General features: G+C 53.2%; 6 protein-coding genes and 1 non-coding gene across 7 annotated transcripts; 3 read left to right on the forward strand and 4 right to left on the reverse strand.

The window, feature by feature from the left end:
* Positions 1-666: 666 nt before the first annotated feature.
* CYME_CMI163C (similar to TATA box binding protein (TBP)-associated factor TAF9) lies at positions 667-1,230 on the forward strand (the record flags this gene model as incomplete). Its single annotated transcript, XM_005536273.1, has 1 exon — positions 667-1,230. The coding sequence occupies one exon, from the start codon at positions 667-669 to the stop codon at positions 1,228-1,230; it is 564 nt and encodes a 187-aa protein (XP_005536330.1).
* On the reverse strand, positions 1,220-2,545 carry CYME_CMI164C (hypothetical protein, conserved; the record flags this gene model as incomplete). Its single annotated transcript, XM_005536274.1, has 1 exon — positions 1,220-2,545. The coding sequence occupies one exon, from the start codon at positions 2,543-2,545 to the stop codon at positions 1,220-1,222; it is 1,326 nt and encodes a 441-aa protein (XP_005536331.1).
* Positions 2,546-8,139: 5,594 nt separating this feature from the next.
* CYME_CMI165C (similar to endoplasmic reticulum resident protein) lies at positions 8,140-9,564 on the forward strand (the record flags this gene model as incomplete). Its single annotated transcript, XM_005536275.1, has 1 exon — positions 8,140-9,564. The coding sequence occupies one exon, from the start codon at positions 8,140-8,142 to the stop codon at positions 9,562-9,564; it is 1,425 nt and encodes a 474-aa protein (XP_005536332.1).
* Positions 9,565-10,451: 887 nt separating this feature from the next.
* On the reverse strand, positions 10,452-10,847 carry CYME_CMI166C (hypothetical protein; the record flags this gene model as incomplete). Its single annotated transcript, XM_005536276.1, has 1 exon — positions 10,452-10,847. One exon carries the CDS (start codon positions 10,845-10,847, stop codon positions 10,452-10,454), a length of 396 nt encoding a protein of 131 aa, XP_005536333.1.
* Positions 10,848-11,589: 742 nt separating this feature from the next.
* CYME_CMI167C (hypothetical protein, conserved) lies at positions 11,590-12,210 on the reverse strand (the record flags this gene model as incomplete). Its single annotated transcript, XM_005536277.1, has 1 exon — positions 11,590-12,210. One exon carries the CDS (start codon positions 12,208-12,210, stop codon positions 11,590-11,592), a length of 621 nt encoding a protein of 206 aa, XP_005536334.1.
* A 173-nt stretch (positions 12,211-12,383) lies between these two features.
* Positions 12,384-13,759, forward strand: CYME_CMI168T. The gene has a single exon (XR_002461329.1). It is a non-coding gene; the product is annotated as a hypothetical transcript (transcript).
* Positions 13,760-14,204: 445 nt separating this feature from the next.
* On the reverse strand, positions 14,205-16,190 carry CYME_CMI169C (probable DNA mismatch repair protein; the record flags this gene model as incomplete). Its single annotated transcript, XM_005536278.1, has 1 exon — positions 14,205-16,190. The coding sequence occupies one exon, from the start codon at positions 16,188-16,190 to the stop codon at positions 14,205-14,207; it is 1,986 nt and encodes a 661-aa protein (XP_005536335.1).
* Positions 16,191-17,341: the final 1,151 nt, after the last annotated feature.

Below are 17,341 nucleotides of genomic sequence, written 5' to 3' on the forward strand. Positions count from 1 at the left end.
TGGAGTGGATTGGATTGACTGGGAGACAATTTTGTGTACCGAGTTTGATCGTTTCCGTCGTGATGCCCAGAACGCAGAATAAGTAGTATGAGGAGTGCGGCTCATGTACCAGCTCACCGTAGAACAACTGACTTGAGCAAGTAAGGCCGTGTGTCGGAAGCTGGCAGTCACAGCATAAAGCATTTCCGCGATCTTTCTCCGATCCACGAGATACGTTCCTCTTGGTGAATACCTGCGCGAAGAGAACAAAAGAGGGTGTGCTTGTAAAGATATCCTAGAACGTACTGCTCTGCATACGGCATTTCGCTTGGGCTACTACTAACTGCGAGAGGCTTGCTGTCGGATGCGCGCTTTAGTGCGCTGCCCATGCAGAAAAGCTAAAAGACTGTATTCGCTCTTTACAGAGCTGACTGCTGCTCCTCGTGTGGTTCGTGGACCCTCTCGCTTCTCGGGCACGAGTGTCTGCAGGCCGCGCGTTGCACGTACCGAGAACAGAAAGCAGAACTGCTCGTTTGAGACGCTAGGCGCGGCAGGGAAACGAAAACAGTCGGCACTGTCCTGTGGTAGTCCCTGCTCCAGGGACTTTTGGCGGTGGCTCTTGAGCCAGTCCACAAACACTGAGCGTTAGCTACGAGAAAAAAGTGTGTTCTGGAAAGCCGGTGTAAAATGGCGGAGCATCGAAAGCGCAAGCCGACGAAGTGTCTGCGGAATCTTCTCCTCACTGGAACTCCGGGAACCGGCAAATCTACAGTTGCTGCGAAGTTTTGTGCGAGAATGCGGTTGAACGTACCTGCAAACGACTGGCCTGTTCATATAAACGTCTCTGAACTGATCAAGGAGAACCCGTCGCGGTTCGCTGAGGAGTTTGATAGCGAACGCGACTGCTTCGTTATCAACGAAGACGCCGTAGTTGAGCACCTAGAGCCCATAGTGCAAAAGTGTAATGTGGTCTTAGAGCACCATTCCAGTGACTGGTTCCCGGAACGCTGGTTTTCCCGAGTTGTGGTCCTGGCCAGCGCGACTGATGTACTGTATCGACGACTCGAGGCGAGAGGATACACGACGGAAAAAGTGCAAGAAAACGTAGAAGCAGAAATCATGCAAGTTTGTGCAGATGAAGCGATGACGAGTTATGACCGCAAGATTGTTGACATTTACGAGAACAATACTGAGGACGATATGGAGCGAATCGTAGGGAACCTCTGCGAATGGTGGTTGATCAGAAGTTGATCTGTCGACAAGCAGCAACCTGCTGCTCACTCGGGCAATATGGGCACTTGAATCTTGTGTTGCCCCTGGGCAGGCGGTTCACTGTTTCTTTGCAGAGCACGTGGCCACAGGGGAGCAAGTACGGCGGATTCGTTGGAGTGCTCTGCTCTCTGGAAACTGGGCAGACGAATATAGAGTGGTATTTGTACTTCTTGCCCAGGTCTATCTCAACAGGAAGTTCTTCCCGTTGTGTCCAGGATTCACGCGTTGCGAGCAGTCGAGTAGCGCGCATCAAAACTGGCAGTGCTATCGTTCCGCACGCAACAACGCTGTACAGGGGACTCTCCTCGCTTAGATCGAGATGTGCCCAGAAACAACGCCGAAAGGATTGCTCGGCGTCATCGGATAGCGCAGAGGTAAAAAATGAGGCATATGGAGATTTTGCGATACGCGATACGAAGGCAAAGCAACCCATAAGTTGCTGAATTTCCTTAGTCTGGGAACGCTGGAAACGAGCAAAATGCTGGCGGGCGTATGCCAGGGCCTCTGGTAGTCGCCTTTCCTGTAGATAATTGACGAATCGCAAACGATGAAGTTTGAATTCCAGTTCACGTAGTTTTTCGGCAAGCGCTTGACGTCCAGCGTTCGTGGGTACAGACGGGGTAGCGCTGTGCGGTATGTATGTCGAGTCCTGCATCCTTTGCGCCGCTGAGCTCTCCGAGGCGCCGTCCTGGCTATCGCTGCTTCGCTCTATCCAGGAAGAGACCCGCTGTGTCCAGAGAATAGCAGGCTCAAGCGTTCCGTGGCGAATATCGTTCAAAATAGCGTACAAATCCCTGAAAGGGAGTCGATACGTGTCCTCAAAGCTTTGGCCGGACTCTCTAGCGAAGGAGTCCGCGATATCGAAGTGACCTTCTCGATAGAGGTGCTCACCGATTGCTCGTTCAAGAAGTGTTTTCTCCAGCGGTTGAACATTGCATAGTTGAGAGATCTGTGGGTCAAAACAATTTTCCCCGCTTTTCGTGTACTTGGTAATTGCAGCTTTCAACTCCTTCTCTCGTACAGACAGAGTCTCGAAGAGAGCCAAAACTTGTTGCTGAAACTCTGCCAACAGCAACTTGCGTGCTTCTACAGATGTCGTAGGCGACAGTATGGCGACTTGGAAGCGATCCAGAGCATCCTTCAGGTTCTGGCACGCGTCAAAACTGGAGCCCGAAAGTTTCTTCTGTTTCGCGACCAGCCGCACCAGGTCCGCCGCAACACTCACAAGTCCAGCGCCGCGTTCTTTTGGCAACTGGCCGCTCATCAGAGCCTGTGATGTCTCGGTGCCAGACATGTCGCCTCCTGGGGGCCTTTTCCACAAGCGCCGACACGAGAGTAACGACCTCGTATACCAGCACAGGAACCGTTCCAGGACACGCACTCGATCTGCTTCGTCTGTTGATGAGTCGCAGTCGATCGCGGCCGTCGCCCCTGTTGCGGCCCCCAGCAGCAAAGGCGACAGCAGCAGCGTCGTGAAACAATACCGAGAGACGTCCCAGCGGGTATCAGTTGTTACTCCCCGAAATTACCATAGGAAATATGGCGCTGAAATATGCGGAAAAGAAAGCATCACGGTTGGCGCGACTTTTTCTGTCCGTGCTGACGCCCTGTTAAGCTTGGATGTTCATCGGAAGGGGCGCTGTGCTCCAGTAGATTCATGTTGCAGCGCTGCGGCTGTTGTATCTCTTTCCGAGAGATAAGATGTGGAAATTCTCGTTATGTGCCGCTCTTGTGCACTGAACATGCGTCTTGAAACTTGGCAATACATTGCCTTGGCTCGTGGGAGAGTGCATGCATTAGACGCCTTCAGCCGTGGTCAGTGCATGTCGATGGTGCCGTGGTGACTGGGAGCAATCCGCCATGGTGGCTGATAATTGCGCAAAACCCCGCTCAATACGGAGCAAAATACGTCTGGCGCTCGAATCCGCACCGTCACCACAGATATAGAGCCCGTTGGCAACAAGCGAGTCGCGATTATGTCCCACGTTTGGACTTGGTTGCATCGCGCCTGCGGTTAATGTGCATGCTTGCAGCTATTGCCGCGTTTGCGCCGGGCATGCGTGCCCGCCTGAGGCTTCCCCTCGTTATGCATTTCCAAAGCGCACTCGGGATTGCGCAGCTGCTACTTCAAGCACACACGAGCCCGAGGACGGCCGCCGCCATAGCATAGAGAAGTACCGCTGTTCGTGAATGCCGCCAGAGAGGTCCCCGAATGCAGCCTCTCTTCTGAACGAGGATTACTGTTCGGGAAGTCCAAAAGGATGCTCCTCTTGGGGGCTTGTATCGAGCGTTCGCAAGATTTCTCCTGACACGCGCTCGGAGGACAGCAATGCAACACCGGCCCGAGTGGTCAGCGATCTTTCAACTCCGGGGGCACTTTCGCTCTACCTACCAAACTGTCGATGGTCTGGACGCATGAATAAGCTGCTAGATTCCGGACTTTACGACGCAAAACAACAGGTTTGCGTCATGGTACAGAGGTGCGCCCTCGGTAGAGGTGCCTGAAGGACCCATTCCATGCCAGGCTGAACACCAGAACGATACGGCGCAGAAACAACCATCACGCGTTCAGATGATGCTGGTTAGATTCAGGAAGCCAGAAGTACCCACATCTGGGAAGCGGCTTGAGCTCCTTTGGACAGAGCTGCGTATGCTTTACTGGCAAGTGGGTCAATTAGAGTCCAGCCGAGCCAGTGACTCTCCAGCAGGACGTGCACACGATGCTGATTTCCGGTTTGTCGGTACGCGTTACATTCAAAGCAGTACGTTCTAGGATATCTTTACAAGCACACCCTCTTTTATTCTCTTCGCGCAGGTATTCACCAAGAGGAACGTATCTCGTGGATCGGAGAAAGATCGCGGAAATGCTTTATGCTGTGACTGCCAGCTTCCGACACACGGCCTTACTTGCTCAAGTCAGTTGTTCTACGGTGAGCTGGTACATGGGCCGCACTCCTCATACTACTTATTCTGCGTTCTGGACATCACGACGGAAACGACCAAACTCGGTACACAAAATTGTCTCCCAGTCAATCCAATCCACTCCATACGTGCTCTCGGAAACGTTCCTAACGAACCAACAGGATGTGTAGCTTCCGTGCCCTCGATACCAATGGCCACCAAGAGACACGGATGGACAGAGCAAAAAGCGCTCTTCTTCGGGAGACCGTCGTGCGTTGAATAACGTGCTACCGATCTCATGCTGTAACGCGCACGGTTAGTACAGAACGGGCCGGTCTCCGTTTCACTCGATGAGGTATCATCCGAGCGAAATGGTCGACCTCGATATGGGTGCTCAAACAGCGGATCACCGCTGGTCGTAAATATGGCACAGGCGCGTACGGTGACAACATGCGCCTCGCCCCCGGATTCAGTTGGGATCGCCCTCAAATCACCAAACAGACAGGATCGTTCAATGGTCCATTTCCTCATCGAAGCGGTTCGTGAGCTCCCAGTACCGAATTCTTCTGCACTGCTCTTCGGCAGTGCCGCTTTTCCATCGGTCAAACGCGGTCAGAGCGTATGCAATTGAGATTGGCGTTGAGCTGTCCCTCGTTCCAACTTAGGCTCTTTGGTTGCACCCAGCCGAAGGCGACTTCTGTTTCGTCAAACGCCGTCTCTACTTTCACGGATCCATAGACGCTTCGTTTGCATCCGCAACACCGTCCTACGACGACTCGTTCTCTTGCTTCACCAGGCCTGAACCGCACTCCCGCTTCTCCGATCGCGTGTGAAACCAAGGGGGCGGACAGGTGCACTACGGTGCGTGAGCGTGCCCGCGACAGAGCAGGTGAGGAAGAGCGCTCGAAGACTTGGAGATACATACACAGAAAACGCAAGTCTCAGTGCCGGCGGCCATCCAGTGCCTCTGAACCCCGAGGAAGAAAAGCGGGCATGCGATATAGGGTCCACGTCTATAGCACCGCGCCAACATTAGGAGATGGAGAAAATTCCGTTGGTTACAGAACAGCAGAATCCGTATGACAAGAGGACCCGGGAGGGCACCAGGGGGGAATTATCCGAGGGTCAAGATCACACTGAATATCCATTTGCCCACACTTTGTGAAACGGAGGCTTGAATCGAGCAAAGAGGGTGCTTTGCGACAGTTCAACCGAGAGAAGGAGACAAGCGTCGTGGCGGGTGTGAATCTCCGGTCTATCAACCTCAAGGACATCGCCGTACCTCTGGGTGAAGCGCTCAGACGCTACGAAGTGAATGGAAAGCACATGAGGCTGCTCAAGTTTTTCCATGGCTCTGTGTTATCTGGAGTCGGGCGTGATGGACGCCAGGCGGCATGCCAGCGGGTGGAATAGCGGCGTCAGACCCGATGATGGCGCTCTGAGCACCTGAACGAGTTGAGCGGGATGCGTTGTGCGCGCCACTCACAGAGCGTACAAGAGCGTGTATCTGGCTCATGTGGGCTATCCCTGGCAGGTTTCCATGAGACCGCATTGAGATCGCCAACCAGCGCGGTGCGATGAAACCACGAGCGCGCACCAGCTCACTTCTTCAATGGAGAGCAGAGGGAGATGATCGACAATTCGCGTCGTTTGGCGGTAGCCTGTGGCGCTCGACGCGCAGTGCTGCGCACAGGCTGTACTCCCGTGCCTTCGACGGCGGCGTGCAACGAGTGCACGAGTCGATTCTGCACTATTGCTGTCAATGCGAACAGGGCGATGTACGCGCATCACAGGCAGGGGTGCACGCTGGAGCTGGTAGAGAGGAACAGCGTAGAAGCGTGTCGGATGCACGGGCTGGTCAACGGCAAACTGACCGGGCGTCAGTTGACGAGGCCATCGAAGATAGGAGACTTGCTATGCCGCGGCTCGATCCGCAACAAGTGCACATGCACTTGCTGCACCCAGACCTGAGCGCCTCGATCAACTTACGGAAATGCCGGGAGCGTTCGGAGCGTCCCGCGGCATTGTGTCGAGCGAACTCTTGAGGGAATCCTTTAGTGCTCAGTGGAGGTATTGTGCTGGGAAGCTGATGCGTTGCAATGAATATGAATCGGTGGTCAGGTGGGCGGGCATTGGATATCTGCCCTGGGCGAGTCGCTGGTGTAGCACGGGTCAGCGAACCGGAAAGGCTGGAGCACTACAAAGATGTATGTAATGGGAACCTTCTCCTGGGCAATTGGTGAACGATAGAGGTGTTATATCATTGGATACTAGTAAGAATACTCGGGATATAACGAGAGCGTTTGGTAGCATTGCTACAACGCAGGATCGGAGTCCTGGTTATGCATTGAAATATTAAATAACTCTCAGCGGAAACCTCCGAGGGCGTTTTCAAATCAAGAGGGAAAACGGTTCGCTCGGAGTCTACACCTGTGTGACACTAATACAGAAAACTGAAGAGCTCGCTCTCTTCATGCCTCGAGATTTTCCCGACCTTATTCAGCTGACGTCCAATTACAAGGGTTCGTAAAGTAACCGATATCATCATCCTGTTCATACGGCCAGGCCAAGCGTCCACTCGCCTCGTTTTTTTTTCTGTTTAGCATGCTCGAATCAAGCAGACTACAAGCTTTCGCTCTTTCTTTTTCAGAGGTAACTCGTGAGCGTAGTGATCTGTGCAACGGGATTGATGAGTAAAAATACTTGACGTCGCCCATGCGCGACCTCTTCACAAGCTCATGCCGAAACTTCACTGAATTTCTCCCGTTAAATGATAAATTACGTTCGGATTACAAATTCAGCTCTTTTTGTGGCCATTTACGAAGCGGTATTCAATTGCTGTTGGATAGCTCTCACGGGATATGCTGCCAGAGGCTCCCGTCTCGTTGGTTTGCAGGGAAAAGAGTTTCGGACTGGGACTAGAGACATCGCTGCGGTCGCTCCCAGTGTAGGGAGTGTAACGATTTTGTACGACGCGAGCGTAGAACGGATCGAAATCCATCGATTTCTTCACCACCCTGGATTTTCGTTCCGGAACTTGTTTCAGTACGCAGAAAGTAGCGTTCCACAAATCCTCTATCCAATGGAGCAGCATGCGCTTACGTGTGCTGCGGACGGAGCATTCGCAATGGGAATCGCCCAGAAGAAGCCTTTGATCATGTGATAGGGCAGCAGGCGTCGAAAACAAAGACCGCATCAGGCGGAGCCTTCTAGACCGGTAAAGGGCGTGTACCGAGCGTTGAAGGAAGCGTTCACGCTTCACAAGGCAACCATCGGAGGAGCAGTAACGGCCGACACGTGGGATCACTTCAACTCTGTTAAATGTTACCGCTACGAGGGGCGACTTGGGGCTGCGTTCGAATGTGATGAAAATAGCAAACAGACTGTAGATCGCTTCTTCCGCCTGTGTATGAAATGCATCACCAGCAGCAGCAAGCAGCAGAGTCGGGACTTGAGTAGCGCCATCCACATCCTTCCCCTGGTGACATCGAAGCTGATGGGAACGGAGAGACCACCATAGAAATCCGCATATTACAGTGGAAAAGTAAGTAGTGGCAGAACGAGCCTACAAGACTAATGTTGATGATAGCGCGAAGAGACCCAAACGTCTGCTCGTACGTTCCTGTTAGCTAGACGGGACTCGTTCCGTTTTAGTGTGACATGGAGCCCATACTTTGCGTGGAGCTCTTGGAGGGATTGGACGTCTGGCATCCGGCAGGCCGCCGTTTAAGCTACGTGTATGGTTTTGTGCTGAAGTAGACGTGCGACGAGCTGCCTTCGTGTCCACTTGTACACATGCCTTCACTTGTTGGCGTCTAAGGAGCAAGCGGACGCGCACGGGTCGCGGACGCGAGTTGGCGCCAAACAACTTGAAAGTGTGCTCCTCCTCGTCGAGGTCGACGTTTTCGCAGCTCACAGAGAAGCGAAAAGTCTTTCCTGCAGAGTTCTCGCCGCTCCCTGATTCGATCTTTTGGGTGGAGCTTCGACATGAAGGTTCCATTCTGGCTATTTGCACTTATGGTTGCTTTGGTTTCGTTCAACGGGTGCAATATAGCGAAACCCGCTCAGTCTTGCCTTGGCTCGGGGCTCGCAGGCTGCTCGGCGCAGTTGTATTCTGGGAACCGGAAGGGTTGGTTCAGCGTATCCGGCTCCGTACAGGATACAATATTTACTCAGAATGAGCTTGCATCAAGCTTGGAGAGACTCGTCAGCCACATAATAGAACCTTTCCGAAATGCAACAGCGGAGGAGCTTCGCCACAGACTACGCACACTGTTCGAGCGCAAGACGTATCGCGTAACCCCGAACGGTGCACGCAAAGCCGAAGGTTGTGTCGTCTGGTCGTGGCAGGGAGGAAACCTTACGTTCAACGCACCGACAGAGACGGAAACGATGATGCACCGCACGAAACCTTTCTGGTACAATCGCTTACGCTGGACGTGGGAGCTGTTTGAAGCGATAAAAATGCCCAGAGACGACTTTGAGATAGCGCAGTGCCTGCATGACTGTGTTCAGACTGTTCGAAAGGAGCCGCAGTTCGCCAAAATGCCTCGGTATCCCGAACCTGGACCGATTCCAATTCTCAGTCTCATCCAGTGCTGCGGCATTAGCGATGATATTCCCGCACCAGTTTTTGAATCTGGCAGACCTGGCCCGAGAACGATTTTCTCAACTGGTCTTCGCGACTGGGATGTTGCTTGCGCGCTCCAAGCTGCTTCTGCTTTACCGTGGGCGTTTAGACTGCCCAAGGCAGTCTTCCGCGGCTCCGCTCGAGAATCTCTAGAGGAAACCAGACTTGCGACCGTCTCTGGGCGGAGAGGAATCCACGGACGCAGAGGGTCGAACGCGTATGGCCGGCGAGCCCTGGCAGAGCATGGCCGCCGACACCCAGCATTGCTGGATGTACTTGTCACAGAATCCGGGGGCAACAGAAGTGCCGGCGGCTTTATGTCTGTCCGGAAGTTGGTGAACTACCGCTACTCTGTGCATGCTGAAGGCAACTGTGGCTGGGCAGACCGCTTATGGTGGCAGCTACACGCTCCGCAAGTGCTGCTAAAGCAGCGATCACCGTGCGGTCTGTACTTCGAACCCCTGATGAAGCCATACAGAGATCACATCCCTGTCTCTGGGTCATTTGACGACCTCAGTCGCAAAGTAAAGTGGCTCCAGCGCCACGAGTCGGATGCTCTCGTAATGGCGACGAATGCAATGAGATTCGCGGAGGCGTACCTCGTTAGACGGAGCATACTCAAATACTTTGAGATGGTCCTAAACCAGTACGCACAAATTTGGCGACATCATTCTTATGGAGATCGCGGGCACTTCCAATCAGGAGGTGGTGGCGCTGAATGCCTTCGACCTCGTTTCGACTTTTGGTTCTTAGAAGAAAAAAGGGATGCAGATGCGGGATAGGGGCCCACCTCGTAAGCAAGCTTTCAAGTCGCGTTTACCGATCAGTATTGCCATGCATTCTGCACTGTCCATAAACGTACCCAGGAAGTGGCTGTCACTGCTGGTCGAGCAGGTTCCCGGAACGATGCTACGTCTTGCGTCTTGGACGATTATTGTTCCGGAGTATGGAACAGGCGGATCTTTTTTTGATTCGTCCATGATGTACAGAGAATCTACCATGATCATAATGGAAATCGTGCGCCCTGAGTAAATGTCGACAGCGGCCTGCGCGGAGCGCCGAGTTATAAACAGTACCGGGTAATTCGACACTGGAGCGAATCAAATACAAAGGTCTAAGCGTTGCAAATGAACCCCACAGGAAGGCATGGGTATGCGCCGGCGTGCTGCAGCGGGCAACTGGACCCTTCTCATCTAGTCATGCGTGAAGGTTATCATCACGATGGCCGGTAGTAGAACCTGAAACGCTTTCATCGTGGATGCCACCTTCTCGGGCCAAGCCGGATGGCCCTCATCACAATGAATGGAAGCAAAAGCCCGGTATCCTTTTATCCCGAACAGGCAAGGCCAGCAGAAGCATCATGTTTCGTAACAGACTGCTGCTCAACGAGCTTCGGATTCGACGGCGTACGATGCGAGCAGCCCCAGGCCATCTGCAAGCTGCAACGTGACAGAGATTATTCTCGCACAGCGAAAAAAGTCTTTCTCATTCGGGACGCCTGCATCCCTCGCAAGCGCTCGCAGCCACTTACGCGCAGTTTTGGAAGCTTCGTCTTCCACAAGCCGACTGCGAGGATCGCTCGCAAAATCATGATAATTGAGCACCGATATTCAGTAAGCGTTCTGCGAAAGCCCAATCTTTCTTCCTAACAACCACCCACAAGGCGATGCTACGTGCAGGTCGCTACCCCCGTAAAAGTCGAGGTTGTCGTACCACCTGTTCCACAGGTAAAGCGGTACAGCAACCGACCTGCTTCCGCGCACTCGAGCACCAAGTTTCCATTCCCAGTCGTACCGGACGCACGAAGGAGTTCATTCAGATCAAACCGAGTAGTTTGTGAACGAATAGTCGCCAGGTTTTGGTCGTTCTGTTCCAATGCAGACACGTGCGCCCGGAGTTGGGAAACAACAGCCCGCAACTCTGCGTTCTCAGCTGACGCTTTCCGCACAGCAACATCTAAAGAACTAGCCACCGTGCCAAAGCAGGTCCCGAAAGATCCTACAAAAAGACTTATCCCAATAAGTATGACGAGAGCCTGCCAAGGCTTGAGACTGAAAGTTTGCATCTTCGAACAATACTTGTCTTTACAAAACAGAGTAGGAAAAAGAATTTTAATGAGATGCAAGCGGCGTAAAGGTGCGTGTTGCGCGCCGTCACGCGGAGCATCCGTTGATCCCAGTGTCACGAATCGACGACACCAGTGCAACAAACAAGCGACGGCGGCCGGCGGCAACAACACATATCGATGGAAAAATTGCCACTACGTGCTGGAGATCACTGGAGGGATCGGATCGCATCGATCGATCCGTGTCTGCTCTGCTCACCATCGCATCTAGCGTTGTTTCTCTCAAAAATGACGCAACGGAGTTACCACCTTACGCCAGTATTCGTATGCTGCTTCTGGATTATGGCGTGGTTCGTTTGCATATTTACGTTAGGAGCGGTGGAGGCTTTGGGACGCTTTTCTCTGGGAAGTACAAGGGAGGGCGTGCTTGCGGCACTTGTAGAGGACAATATTCGCCTGCGAAATGAAGCACGCATTCTGCTCAACCGCTTGAACCACTTTGAGGCTTCGAACAGGCGTCAGATTTTGGTTTCCCACGGCAGCGTGCCAGGAGTCTATCCGTATGGAGGTATTTTCAATACCACCGTGCGTGCGAGCACGGGCAGCGGCGGAGCGGCGACTTCCGTGATTGAGTGCGCCGCGACCGAGAGAGTCCTGTACCGTTTTTCATGCCCAGCAGACGTTGTAGCCGCCACGACGATGACCGGTGTGATTGACTGTTAACGGAACGCGCTTCGAGCGTTCACTGCGTTTCGAAAAAGTCAAGTGTTTGCCAACCGAGACGATCCCGAATTCGTTCCAAACGTTTTCTGTTGGACCCAAAGTCACCAAGCGGTTGATGGAAAGGATATATATAGGTGACCTTCTGTGACCTCGATCGGTAAAGTACAAGCTTCTCCTCAGGTCGGAGCAGAAACTCGATGTCGTCCTCGCCGCCCGGTGGAAATACACTCGGTGCAGTCGCATGTAGATAGAAACCATCCACTTCGCGGACAGCGACGCCAGGCTCCGCTCTTACCGCCGCCTCGAGTGCCGACCAGGCTTCTCGAGGACTATCAGTGACTGTAGCATACGACCACGGCGCGCCGTACTTGACGGGACTCCCGATTGCGGAAGAGGAGACACAGTTTTCTTCGCTGCCACAGCTCCCGAGCGACTTGATCTGCACCGCCGAGAAAATGCCACCATCGGCACTGGAAACTGGCACTCGAAAAGCCCCTTCAAGCGAAAGTGCAATCATGACAGCAGCGCAAGCTGACGATCGTCCCCAGGGAGTAGCGGCCGTGGCCGCTAGTCGGAAGCTGCGCCAGCTCCTGTGCAGGGCGAAACGGCGAGTTCTGACCCTGGAATTGACCACAAACATGTCTGTACCCTAGAAAATCCTACTTATTCCTAACGTTATTCGGAAGTGTATCTGACGTTCGCGCAGAGGTATCGTTTGACCACCACAGGAACCTAATGGTGATCGATAAGAGTCAGCGGCCAACTGTTTGCAAAAATTACAGCGCCGCTGTGTAGCCGGGTAACCCGTACCTCAACATAGTCGCTCTTGAAAGCGTTAAGTTGGCGTTACAGGCAGTTCGCTGACTCCGAATCGAGTACATCTTTGGTACGAAAAGAATCAAGCAAGCTCTTATAGTCTTTAACGTCAATTCTGTTGAATCCTTAAGTGAAAGTAATCAACTGCTTTTTCGCGGTCCACGGCAAACGTGTTCGAAGTACGCTGTTTTTTAAGAATAGAAAATCCTAGGCTAAGTTATGGACTTGCAAGTCGCGAATCGAGGAAGGCCATCACCGCCGGCTGCCGACAGAAGAAAAAGCAAAAATCCTCTTCTCGCCGAACATCAAACGAAGAAAAGCAAGTGACGAAGAAGAAGAGCGGAGATATGCGAGAAAAGGCGTTCGTACGACGGGGCGATGACGAGGCTGTAGTGGCATAGAGGTCGCGAACTCTAGGAATCTTTGCAATGGTACGTTCCACCAGCGGCAGCAAACGCATGCAGTTCGTGGACCGAGACTTCAGCACCGCCATGAATATCAGACGATGTATGATGCTGAAGAAGAGAACTGAGGAGCTGACGCGATCCAACGTCGTGGTGCAGCCTCTCAGGCTCGAAGTGTGCCTGCGTAAACTGAAACCGATAGCAGTGGTCCGGTCACAAAAGTCTGGGAGACGTCTGCGCGTGGGTGTATCTGTATACACTCTATGGTCGTTGAACGTTTATCTTTTTGCCGATCACAAACAGAGACTGCGTGAATACGTTACGGGGCTGGCGCTGCGGATGAGCCAACTTCCATACGAGCTCGATGGAAGGGCCCGGAGACAAGGACACCGCAGCGTTCCAATGCACTCTGTAGGGTTTGTAACCCAACCTGTCTTTCACACAATGAACACATTTCCCACCATGCTCCACCAGATACGTATCTTTGTTTCCAATTTTTAAGAGACTTTGCAACAGATGCTGGATGCATCCAATTTTCTTTCCGTCAACAGGAGCTCGCTCGCATCAATTCCCGGTACACACACATCCATCGCAGTGCTGTTAGAGCGGCTGATGCGATTTTTAATTTCGGTAATGAAGATGTTTCAAGCCGATGTGATCCTCCAAAGCAAAATGTCTTACAGAGTCCATTGCTGTGGGCCTGAAACCAACAACGCCTGCTTGACTGGTCGAATAACAGGGTAGAGGTGAGCGCGCCATCAACTCGCATCTTGCGAAAGTTCTCCCCGCACCCGGAATTCGAAAACCAAGCGCATCACTGGTCGAACAGGCACCGAAACTCCGGCAAGGACAGCAAGATGTTAGATGTTGGAATGTCACCTTTGGCGTCGGTGACTCACGTGGGCAACGGCAGGTATTTGCACCTGCTGCGCATAAATTCTTGCCATTTTACTCGATGCATTAGAGAAGTGGCATTATTCAAAGCAATACGGCTGCGCACGATGTCTGCACCGAGAGCCCTCGTGCAGCAATTCCGAACATTAACGGAGAAAGACGTGCTTGAGCTTTTCAAGTAAGTACCGTACCAGTGTGAAACCTGTTTAGGCGACTCCTTCATGCGTTCGTCGCGCACCGCTTCGTTTTGAATAGTCCATCGTGCGGTTTGGTGCTATAGTCGTGATCAGCGGACACAAGCGAATTTTGAATCACGCAGCACCGCAGAAAAAGACAAGCCGTCGAAGCTCCGTGTCGACGACGTCTGCGCAGCGCTCAGCCGCTCCAACAAGTCATCGGTTGCAAGACCGATGGCCGTAATCGAGCTTTTCGCTCTTCTGCGCAGTGCGGGACAAGCGCTCGCAACGGATACACGATGCGCCACGTAGTGCATCGAACTGCGGCGGAATGGGTGAAACCGTCAACAGGGAGCCCTTTTTCTCGTCAAGTCGGGGTCACTGCTATCTGCAGCATCCTGTGGAGTATATCGCCTGCGGAAAAATATCTCGAGTTCCCTTGTCGTGAGCTGGCGAAACGTTGGACGCCCATGCGGACACGTGCGAGGTGCTTTCGTTCGGAGCCATTGGTCCACCAATGACTGCATCCTCTCTCGATCCAATTGCGTTCCGTTCTTCACCGCTGCCCTGCAGGCGAGAAGCGCTAAGCGATCCTCCAGACTGGATGCAGAACCGAGTGCTTGTAGCAGGAATTGCATCTTTCGCTCAGACTGCGACCTGGGGCAATCATTCTCAGGGTCTAGGAGTCCCGCTTCGATGAACATTTGCGGGGCGCGTTCCACTTTCCATTCCAATGGACCGATCATGGTCATGTGGATGCCCAGGGATTCTCGCAGCTCCTCGACCTGAGCTTGAGCGAACAGACCTCGCATAATAATTGGTTCGCGGAGCTCGACAATATTACGCGCCAGAGACGTATACTGGTCCCTGTACTTTTCGTAGAGCACGCGTTCGTGTGCGGTATGCTGTTCAATAATCCAAATATCACCGCTCTCCATATTGGTGGCGATGATGTAGGTCTTACCAATCTGGGTCATGGCTTCGAGTCTGAGCAGCTGGTTACTTTGGGGTTCATCAGCGGCACCGTTTAAGGCGCCTTCTTCCATATCGATAAGTTTCCGAAGATAGGTCGATGCAAATAAGTCTGCGGCGGATACCTCTGATAGCGGCATCGAGAAGCAACGATCGATGCCCTCTCGAAGTTTCTGAAACCAGTACTCGGGGTCACGTAAACGCATCATAGTTTTCATCGGGTGAATATTCCAATCGACATCTCTTCCAGGGCATCTTATGTGAATGAAGATTATCGGGAAGCGACCGGAAGGTAACGTGTGCTGCACATGGCTCAGCGCCGCGTTCACGAGGTCCGCGTTCTGTACAGCTCTACCGTTCACAGCCACAATGACCGCATCCGCCCGTGAGCGATGGTGCCCCCGGTCCGGATACCCGAGCACACAGAGGACTTGATCGCTAGCGAAAGCACCACACTCCTCAGGCGCAATTTCCATGATCTGACTAAACATGCGGATAAGGGCGTGCTTAGCTCGCTCTGTCTCCGATTCCTCGTCAGAGAATTCAAGTTTGCCGTATAGGGTAAGAAGATTGCGTCCGCTATCTCGAACTCTCCAAGAAACGTTCGGATGGCATAAAGCCGTTGCGCGGACGAAGGATAGGAGCTGTTGCCGCAGCTGCCTCTTGTGCGGCATGGCGGAACGCCGCGGGGCAAACTGTTCGTCGCAAAAGAGACCAGTGACCTGGACAATGGTTCCCTGGGGAAGGCCGACAGGCTCAACCGGTTTCGTTTCAACTTGTTGTGGGCTGTATTGAATCATGTAACCACAGGGGCTGGTCTCCCCTTTCGAGCGAACCTCAATACACGCACAGAGCTGGGATATTGCCCAGAGACCCTGACCTCGAAAGCCGAGTGTGTGCACCCGTCCAGCAACGAGCTGCTCCAGTGAGGCGAGCTTACTCGTCGCGTTCTGCTGAAGACAACGTTCAAGGTCATTTGGCCTCATCCCTCGTCCATTATCTCGTACGACGATATTGCCAGCATCAAAGTCGATGTCGATCTCCACCGCGGTGGCCTCCGCGTCCAGCGCGTTCTCGACGAGCTCTCGCACAGCAGCGACGGGGCTATCAATGACTTCGCCACTCGCTATTCGCTGAATGACCTCTGTAGGCAAGACGGAGATCCGCAAGGTCAACGGTACTGACCTCCTTGGGGATGTTCGTCGATAAACGGATCTCGGACAGAGCTTCAACGGCGTTGACGACCAAGGCTGCGCTGGGCTCAGAACAACCCGTCGTGATGATGCGTCGCTTTGCTGCAGCTTGCCCACGTTGCTCGAGATATGCTTTCTTCTGATGAAACAATATGATATGAACATACTTGACTACCCTGGTGGTCACTAAAACCGCACGACGACTCTCCACATCAGCGCAGCGGATTATCGGTGATGTGATATGGATATTCGTGTCTGAGAAGCCACGCCAACGCGTTCCCGCTGATCGCAGTCCGGTGCTTTTGTGGCGAAACCTGCACCAGATTCAAAGGGAACAAAAAGCCACTCATTCTAAGACTGAATTTCGTTCTTTCCGAGCTTTTTGTCAGATGAGCAGCCTCGACATCCGAAGTGCATCAGTAAGGGCACTGCGGATTCATGCAAAGCTTGAGGAGTTTCGGGGGTGTTTTCGGAGTGACCCCTTCGACGCTCTGCAGCCAGAATTCGTCCGTCATCGGTACCAGGACGATTCGCGACGGCCTCGAAGAAGGACCCCTAAACTAAGCGACGGCACCATTGAATTCACATGTACGAGACTCCAGGCCGCTCGTTTCCATGCGTTCAGGGTGTCCTACTCACGCATGCCTCGCACGCTCGACCTTTCTGTTCCAGGGCAACTCGTAGGCACAACAACTCGCGCTCCTTCGTTGACGGGTAAGTAAATCGACTTTATGCGTTGGCGGCATGCTCACAATATCATGCGCAAACTTCACCGAAATTCTCGCTTCGAAAAAATAGACTCCGTTCAAACGACACATCCGGCTCTCTTTGGAGCCAACTAGGCATCGGCTTTGCACAGAAGCAGTTTCCCGTCGACGGGGCATGCTCCCAGAGGCTCCCGGCTCTTGTCATCGGAAACCGGACTCGGGCTCGGGCTCGGACTTTAGTCATCGCGGAGGTCGCTTCTGGTACGGTCTGCATCACTGCCTTGGACGAGCGCAGCGGACATAGATCGAATTCTCTGGGCTTGTTCACCAACCGGGATTTCCCTTCCTGGGCTTGTTCACCATCGACATCATCGCATGGCACAAGTCCACTGTCGACTGGGACAGCGTGCGTCTGCGTGTCCAGCGCGCAGGGCACTTGCCCAGCGCATGACCCCGAAGAAGCCCGTGATCGTCGAGTGCAGCACCGGTCGCGCAAAAGCATGAGGGCATCGAGGCGAGCGTTCTGTGCACGCTCACGGCATGTATCTGGCGCAGGAACAAGTGCTCAAGCAACACAGGGCCTCTTGTCTGAAGAGACTGCGTTGTAGT

The sequence above is a fragment of the Cyanidioschyzon merolae genome, chromosome 9 (genome assembly GCF_000091205.1).
Source record: "Cyanidioschyzon merolae strain 10D DNA, chromosome 9, complete genome".
Classification (NCBI taxonomy): Eukaryota; Rhodophyta; class Bangiophyceae; order Cyanidiales; family Cyanidiaceae; genus Cyanidioschyzon; species Cyanidioschyzon merolae.